The sequence below is a fragment of the Sceloporus occidentalis genome, unplaced genomic scaffold, assembly GCF_023333645.1.
Source record: "Sceloporus occidentalis isolate IW3139 unplaced genomic scaffold, rSceOcc1.0.p SCAF_72, whole genome shotgun sequence".
Classification (NCBI taxonomy): domain Eukaryota; kingdom Metazoa; phylum Chordata; class Lepidosauria; order Squamata; family Phrynosomatidae; genus Sceloporus; species Sceloporus occidentalis.
The window spans coordinates 1,547,501-1,556,464 of record NW_028317052.1 but is presented as its reverse complement, the minus strand read 5'-3'; the positions used below and the strand labels follow the sequence as shown (position 1 = coordinate 1,556,464).

The following is an 8,964-nucleotide window of genomic DNA, read 5'->3' as shown; positions in this document are numbered from 1 at the left end:
AAACTGCTGTGGGTCCTTAACTCACAGCAACCGAACTGGAAGCAGCCGTGACTTCCAGGTAAGTGGTTTTTTTTGGTTTGTTTTTTTAATTTCCATAAGAGCACAGCATTGACTGATACAATATTAACCCCTGTAATGCCATGTCCGTGTCATACACAATCGCGGCATTGAAGATGGTTAATGCTGCACTATCGCTCTTCAAGAAAACTCATTTTGCAACCACCGCTCCCTTCTACTACTGGATTCCTCACACAGGCTGTTAGAAATGCTGCTGTCCTGACAGCCTGTATGTTAATTAATTACATTTCTTACATGCCATTAAATTGGCATGTCCTGATAAGTTTTCAAAAATGTATAAAACTTTAATTAAATTGCAAGAGACTTTCATGAATGCCATACTTTTCAAAAGGCAGGAACTACAGTATTAACCCTTACTTTAAAAATTGTGTAAAATTGCACTTGACACCAGAGAGATGGGCAGGACTTTACTGGAAATTTAGCAGCACCCAGACATAGTAGAATAAAAAAAAAACCCCAAAAACTCTATATGTCTATAGGGGTTGGGGTTCTCCTTTTAGTTTTGTTTTTTTACATAGAAATAGTAAGTAAACCATAATGTTGCATCACCAATAAAAAAAATTTTTTACAACAATTTAATGTTTTGATTTTCTAAACGTTCTTTTACACAAAAAAATAAACAATTAAAATCGTGTTCTGCAGGAAACCAATTTTATTACAATTCATGTAAAGAATTTAATGAAGCTGTGAGGGGAAAAAAAGCATCTAAGGAACCAACCTGCCAGTGTTTAATTGGTGACAATCCTGCCTATACACATATATCTATTCATTTCCCTGAGGAATATATTCCTGCAGAGGAGGGAAACAAAACCCAATAACACCCAGAACCTAAAATTCACAGATACGAGTGTGCAATGGACATTGCTAGTGCAGAAAAGCTTCGTTCATATGGTAGATCTGATAAAAGGAATATTATAAACCTGTTAGGAACAGAGGCAATGTCTCAAGAAGGTATGGGTGTTAAATTGGTAGGTGTGTTCTATGCTTTTCACCAAATAAATTTAAAACCAACATAAAAATACAGATATTTAAGAAAGAGTCCAGTGAAAAGTAAAACAAATGATGGCTGGGTGGTCTTAAATCTTAACAAGACCAGTTGCCATAAGGTGCGGTTAAAACAGGAGCGGATTTCTGCCATTATCCCCTCCGCTGCCAGAGGGAGGAGTAACACATTGCTTTGCACAGAATTAATCATTCCTCTGGTATCAGAAGGGTTAAGTCAGAGAGGTAACTATTTCAACCCCCCTCAAATGGTAAAGGAAGCAAGCTTGGGTTCATTTAAACACTTGGAAAAAAAGATTGTTTAAAACAAGAAAAATAAAATACAAAAAACTGTTCCTCTCGTGCCAAGGCATTGTTTCGAAACATACATACACCAGGTACTACAGCAAAAAAGGGAAAAAAACACTGCAAATATTTACAAAAAGAATGATTTTAAAGATATTATGGGTTTTCATTACAAATAGCTGTAAATTGCGAATTTGTCAGACAGTCCATGTATCTCTTTCTGCACTAGCAATGTCCATTGCACACTCGTATCTGTGAATTTTAGGTTCTGGGTGTTATTGGGTTTTGTCTTTAAAATTTCTTTACATATTTAATGTAGAAGATAAGTTCTTTATTAATTACATTCTGCTGAGAACAGGTCAGGATTCCTTTAAAATGTTCACAGCACACTTAAATCCAGGTGTTGGAGGGTGTCTTGTCTCTCTCTCATCCTGGGCTGCTTCATGAAAAGTCTCTCAGGGTAAGACCATACTGCTGAAACCCTTACATATGCACCATCATATATCCTCTGCAAAGTCCAAACTCATTCAGTCATCACTGTCTGAGAGGGTTTCATACTGAGAGGAGAGGAGCGGTGCTGGCTCGCGTTCCCACATGCGGCTCTGCTGGTGGGCAGAACTTTGTGTCATAGAAGGTGGTGCGCATGACATAGAAGATGGTGGTGTGCTGCTCATCATTCCCATAGTCAAGGGGTTGTACGGGAACTGGGTGGATCCTGTAGTGAAAAGACCAAACAAAAGCATTAAAAACACGAAAGGGAAGATTCATGCACCACACACATTAACAGGTTTCAAAAAGGTCTTATTGGCTCTACCACCAACAGAATGGTGCTGCTGACTGAATCATTCTTCTGGACCCCACTTGTTGGCTGAATAAATGAAAACCCACTCATGTGTGCCCCTTTACACAAGCCTAACGATACAAAGTTTTGAATTCACTGTGCCTTATGGGTCATTTCTGTTAAATATCTCTAGAAGAACATGTGTAGTGCATAGTTTAATCAGTGAGGGGACTGTGCTACATTATGTTGAATATGTATAAATATGTTTTCTTACTAGACTAGACACATGAGAGAAAAAAAAAGACAGGTCACAAATGAAGCACTTGTAACTCTCCCTTTTACATGGCCATGAAAAACATCAATGCTCAATCTTACCTGTGGAAGAAGGTCGATCTTCCCAGGCCCACGCTGGAGCCTGCCTGTAATCTCCTTCTGAGTGAACCGATGATACTGAAGAGGGCCGTTCGGCCCCCATATACGCCTGACTGCCAGAAATGGGGGACTTCGTTTTGCGGCTGCCAGATTTGCTTATCAGCTTATGCTTGGTGGTTCCTCCGCCTGCAATATGGAGAACTTTTTATATAAAAGACACTGCAAGGGCTTGTGAGGAAAAAAAGCACAAACTTGGCGCAGGATAACCTTGCATTGCACTAAAAATGTGGACTCTTTCAATATTATGTGATGAATGAAACGATGACCTCCATGTAGTACGTGGAGAGAACAACAAGTGAAGCACACTGGAGCTGCAGAAGACCTGTGTTATGAGCAACGTGTAGATGTTCTAACAAATACTTTTGACAGAGCTGGAATTTGGCCATTTTTGTTGGCTGCACATAATTTCCAAATGTGGCCGGCAACTGAAAAGCGCCACCCTCCTCCATTCCACAACACTCATAACATAAAATAATTAAGTTTCAGTGTCCCTGAAAGAGTCTCTGATGGTATCCTCAGGTTTAAATGGTTCACTTTGGCATGTCACTGCCTCACAATTGCATTGCCAGCTGCATCTGTAATTTAAACGTCCTAGCATTTCCGATTCAAATGCATACAGGGGGTAACTATGGATTTTGACTCATGCAATAACATAATGGAATACAACATTTACAGTTTAACATGGGAGAGAATTTTAGTTATGAAACGGAAAACAGAAGCACCTGTAACAAGATTGCGGATAAATGACAAATGCCCACCTGAGTTAGGTGAAGGGTTTGCATCTTCCCTGCGCGCTTCACTGTTTGATGACGCAGCAGCATTCCCTTGGGCTACTCCCATCAGCATGCCGGGATCCTCTGGTTTTTCATCAAAATTGCCCATTAGAGCTTTGCGAATAATGTCCTCCAAACCCAGATTACTGGCTGGATCTGCAAAGGAATGCCCACGGGAACTGATGGTACCTGTCAAGAAAAAAGCATGAAGGCTAAGATTATATATATATCATCTATATCATTCACATTATAATTATAATAGGGTAATCTCCTAAACGAAACTGACAAACACAAACTGCAATAGTGCAAATAATTTGTCATGATTGGTCCATTCGTTGCCATGTGTAGCCATCACTACAAGCTTTTTTGACTGATGGAAGTAGCCAACAACCTGTGGGATTTTTTCCCTTACTTTTTTCCACTCTGGCCATTCACCATTCACAAGGTGAAGGGAGAAGCATTAGATATATAAGCATACGGACAGCATTTTAACTTGTCAGTAGCAACGGTTACAGCCTGATGGGAGTTGGAGTTTGAGACAGTGACAGTTTAGCAGGGGTTGAGATTACTCATCTACCATACTGCAAGTTAATGTATAGTTTATTTTAGTGCAGAAAATGTGCTGTTGTATGGTGAGTTGGAGAAGCTGTAGTGACTGCTGTATTACACGGACCGCAGGAGACATTTTTCACCGGTTTCCGAGTGCAGTTAAGACATTATTATATTTCCATTATATCATCTATTATTCTTCATTGATAAATATTGGTGACAAAACCAGGCATGGTTAATGTTTAATATATAACATTGAGAAAATTCTGCTCCTCTGACCGTCCTTAATCTGGGAGGACTTTTATTACATTTCTAGAATATTGGGGAAATTCAGTCCTGCTCCACGTGGCTCCATGGGCCTATCACCTGCTAGTGTCTGCGTGCCCAGTACCCTGCTTCTGCTCCTCTGACTGTCCTTAATCTGGGAGGACTTTTATTAAATTTCTAGAATATTGGGGAAATTCAGTCCTGCTCCACGTGCCAGCCCAGGCCCAGTGCGCTGCTGCTGCTACTACTACTACTACTACTATTGCTGCTGCACCTCTGCCCTTACTCTGGGGAGTATATATATTTTTTTTATTATTTTTTTTTTAATTGCTTTGAGCACATTTCGGCACAGCAAAAACGTACGTGGCAAAAACAAAAGTTTAGTCTGAAGCAATTTTGCTTGCCGTGGGTGCTTGTGTGCAAAAAACATAAGACAGACTAAAAGGGAATGCCACAGTTTTTTCTTGTTTTTTTTTCTATAGGAATCCTACTTGTATAGTCAGTGGGTACTTAGCAACATATGTTTTTGTTATTTGAAAACTTTCTGCATGGGCATCCCTTAGTTCCCATTTTCTCAGTATGATTTACTTGCAGTGAAAGAGATCTCTGCCACATCTGAGTCTCATTTCCAAGCCAGACACTAAGGAGTAGTACTAGCAGGGCTGAGGCGCCAAATGCGAAACTGCAAAAATGTTGAAAAACAACAAAAGCATTGTAGCCGGTGTAATTTGATGCTGTTGGAAATATTTATGCGATTATGAAGTGAAGTATGATGGGAGGAACCCTTTCAGAAAAATCATTCTATGCATCTTATTTTGGAACATGCTTTGTATCTATTGTTACTGAATACAAAATAAAAAGATATTAACGCAATTGCTAACAATCACTGCTTCCTTGCTATAAATTAGCCCCATCATTTAAAACCATTTCCAAGAAAATACTTATTCACGAATAAGGAATTATTTTGTCTGATTGCACCATCTGCTTTAATACATGCCTAAACACTACTGCAAAACTCTCTCTATAGCAAGCTATATATATTATTTTGGGGGGGAGGGAGACAGAATACTAATCACAGAAGAGAGAACTCAATCTTACCCGAAGTAGTGACCGCCGGCAGGTTAAATATCTCTGTTCCTGGCTGAGCAGCTGCTGCAATACATGAAACCATGAAACACATTCTCATTAATTCCCTCCACAAACATTTCACTTAATTATGTTATGCAAAACATTGTGTATACCACAGACCAGTGTACTTCAATCTGGTTTCTCCATGACACGTGCAATCATATGACAGAAGCAAATAATTTAAGTTTAGAAGCATTCTGTCCATCCGGTCTTCCCATTACTCTGATGTAAAGATTCAGACCTTAATCAGTCCTCGGTCTTGGTTTAGATTGAGGATAGCGTTTTGGCTGTCCCATGCAGGATTAAGAGGATAGTCTAAACATTTAAAATCTGAGAGGATATTGGAATATCCTTCCAACAGACATGGTAGAGGTTTATACCTTAAACCATGAGGCCACCCACCGAAGAACTAGGAAAGGTGGGCATTTATCACAAAAAGACCAAAGATAATGCTGAAGGAGCTGCAAAGCTTCACAGCAGACTGGTTGATCTGTCCATAGGACCACTTTAAGCCGTACACGGCACGGAGCTGGGCTTTAAGAAAGAGCGGCCAGAAAAAAAAAGCCATTGCTTTAAGCCATTGCCAGGGGCAAGACGCGCAATGTGGCCCAGTTATACAATGGTTCTTAAAACACAGTCAGAGGAATGCGATCTTTGTAGCGCAGCACCAAGTACAGCCAGAGCACGAGAGGCTGGTGCAACCCAATTACATGATTCCCACTACCAAGTACTGTGTCCTGACCTCCACAATACACTGTATGAGGAAAGGTCAGAGTTTATGGTTTTCATCAAAATTCATGTTTTTGTGCTAAAGCCACTTTTATCGTTTCACACAATGTTATGTTCAAAGGAGATACAAAAATGGTCAGTGGTTTGCAGGACAGAAATTAGCAGGAGGCAAGCTTATTTGAAAGGAGGAGCAATGTTAGGACAAGAGGTCATGGTCTAAAACTAGAGGGTCTGAGGCTTAGATGTGATGTAAGGAAGTTCTACTTTAAGCAAAGGGTAATAGATAAATGGAACAGTCTCCCAGCAGAAGTGGTGGCAGCTAATATAGTAAGGGAATTTAAACAGGCATGGGATAGACAGAAAGCTTTCCTCTCTATAGGACCTGATCAAAGACTGATGTAATGGGTTTTTTCTCCTATAATGTAAATTTCACCTCTCCTATTAAGTGTACCCACACAAATTATATAATTGGTTTTTTTTCCCAGGACAAAAACGGTTTTCTTCAGATACTATTTTTTGATCGTATCATCTAGTTACCTATAGTTACCATCTGCCCCATGTGCTATTTCAGGTATCTTTAAAGCAGGTTAATGCAGTTTACCCCCATCAAACCATTTATTTTTGAAAACTAGACACCTCAAGGTATTTCAAATGCTGGTATTTTAACTCTTTCCATGCACCAATTCTACTACCACCATTTGTCAAACCTTGTGGTAGTAATTTATTTTGTGTTTCTTATCACACAAATTGTACTTCAGGTGTAAATTTACAACGCCTGGTATATATCACTGCCAAACAGCACCCCAATATGTGTTCAGCAACATCTCCCGAGTACAGTGACACCCCCCCCCATGCATGGGTTTGTGTCTGGTTGTTTGGGGGTTAAAGGCCACATTTGGGAATCGCCTCCTAAACTCTTAAAATCGTAATCACTTTCTAAGCTTGTTTGTTTAATGTCATTATGTGTCAGCACGTCATTGGTCATTCAATGGCCCTTTTTTGCGCAACGTGCCTGGTCTGTCAGTCGTTAAGGGGTTAAGCTTTCTATATAAAGACAAATCTGTGCTCAATGCCTGATTTTCGCATGTTCTCTAACATACAAACTATATTCTACAAAGTTATTTGCTAAATTACAGAACAGCATTCCTGCCAAGTTTACATGCATATTATAGACAATCACACAAGAACATTTTCAAAGTATTAATGCAGAAAAAAAAGTAAGGTGTTCACACAATAAAAAAACTAAGCCTTTGTCCGTTATACAACTAATTGAAAAACAGAATCTTCTGAACTTCACTATAACTTATAAACAGCAGCACCCAGAAAGCTGCTCCTGCAAGAAGGGCTATAATGCCTAATTAATGGGAGAGGGTATTAAAAGTCATCTAATCAATTCAAGATGTAATACAGAAAAAAGCTACATAGGATGGCCGTTCATAATGCACAGCTAAATCAGGGAGCCGACACGAAAATGCAAATGCTTTGGTCATTAAATGGTTAATTATCACAAGCTACAGTGCAATCCGGCTTTTTGAAAACGTACTGACTTGGCAATCAGTTTTATGCCTCGGCATAAAAAAATAAAATCACAGGATTTGTGAAGCTGTAATAAAGATTAGAATTCAGAGAGGGAAACGATAGGCCCCACTTACCCATGTCAGAGTCACCGCCACCAGAAGAGTTTAACTTACGAAAAATCTCTTGATTCTTAAACATCACCATCGGTGAGGTGTTTTCCAATTTGGTGAAGAAGGCAAGGGAGGTAATTGATATTTCCAGGAGAGCGCGAGTCAGTCCTGCATTGAATGTGGACACAGAGCAAAGCAGAAAATGAGAGCCATGCCCTTACTCAGGAACTGTTCACAAACACTGCATCTTAGGAAAATAAAGAATGATATGGTATATACCGTCTGTGTAACTAACACCATGAGGGACACTAACCCCCAGATACCAATGGCTGCTCTTTATACCTGCATTTTAACACGTGAATTCATTTCAGTTTTAACAATTTCAGCCGGGCTGGCTATGTTGAAGCAGAGATATGCAAACATTATGACCTATTTACAGTCCTCAGGACCTTGAGTTTGGCAACTCTGAATTGCACATTACTACTACACTCTTTAGTTGAGCCAGATGACACAGAAAAAATATTTAAAGTTACAAACAATTTCAAACACATGTTCCATCTGAAGAGACCTCCTAGATTCCCAAATAGTAAGCAACGTAAAAAAATTTTCTAGACTGAACCAACAAAAAAGTTCTAAAAGTTTTACTAGAAAACAATTTGACATACACTTAATTTTCTGCAAACCTACCTCTGCTCAGTAACATATTGTCTTGCTTTGTATGTATAATCGGGGCTTGTGGGGGTGATATGGGCTCATATGGCTCGGTGACATGCCCTCTATCTGGGGATTTTCCAGGCCTGCATTTAAAATACAGAGTGACGTTACAACACCCATAGCAGCATAAGGTTTTCTTTTAACCCCTAACAGAGCTATTTGTATAACAAATGTAAAGGTTGACCTTATTAAGCACCAAAAATAACTGTTTATGGCTGCAATCTTAACATACACTTTATAAATGCTTAAAACATTATTGTAAACCTGTCATATAGATTTATTTAATAATAAGGAAAGTATTGCTCTGACACAAGAGATAGCACCGAAGCAATTGTTGAACGTCGGCTCCCACAATTAAATTTTAATTCAGTAACTCTACTACTTTCTGGCTACCATGGCCCAGGAGTGGCCCCCCATAGAGTCACATTAAGCAGATGCTTAGGGCCCCAGTGGTCTAGTAAATGATGCAGATGCCATTTAAGTAATACCTCTAATTCATTTTTCTTACAAATGCTTCCAAGGTCATAAATAGTAAGCCCCTTAGTGTTTGCAGAATTATTCTTTTCATCTCCTGTGTGAAAGGTGGGTCCCCAATTCA

At 39.4% G+C, this 8,964-nt stretch overlaps 1 protein-coding gene across 1 annotated transcript in view; it reads right to left on the bottom strand.

Annotated features, from left to right (window-relative positions):
* Positions 1-1,892: 1,892 nt before the first annotated feature.
* LOC149286071 (nuclear receptor corepressor 1-like) overlaps positions 1,893-8,964 on the bottom strand; it is a 24,505-nt gene continuing 17,433 nt past the window's right edge. The window contains exons 4-8 of the mRNA XM_089494410.1: positions 7,677-7,820; positions 5,266-5,319; positions 3,337-3,540; positions 2,522-2,704; positions 1,893-2,080 (exon numbers count right to left, since the gene is read on the bottom strand). Coding sequence (XP_089350536.1) covers positions 1,893-2,080; positions 2,522-2,704; positions 3,337-3,540; positions 5,266-5,319; positions 7,677-7,820 — 773 coding nt within the window. The remainder of the gene's footprint in view (positions 2,081-2,521; positions 2,705-3,336; positions 3,541-5,265; positions 5,320-7,676; positions 7,821-8,964) is intronic.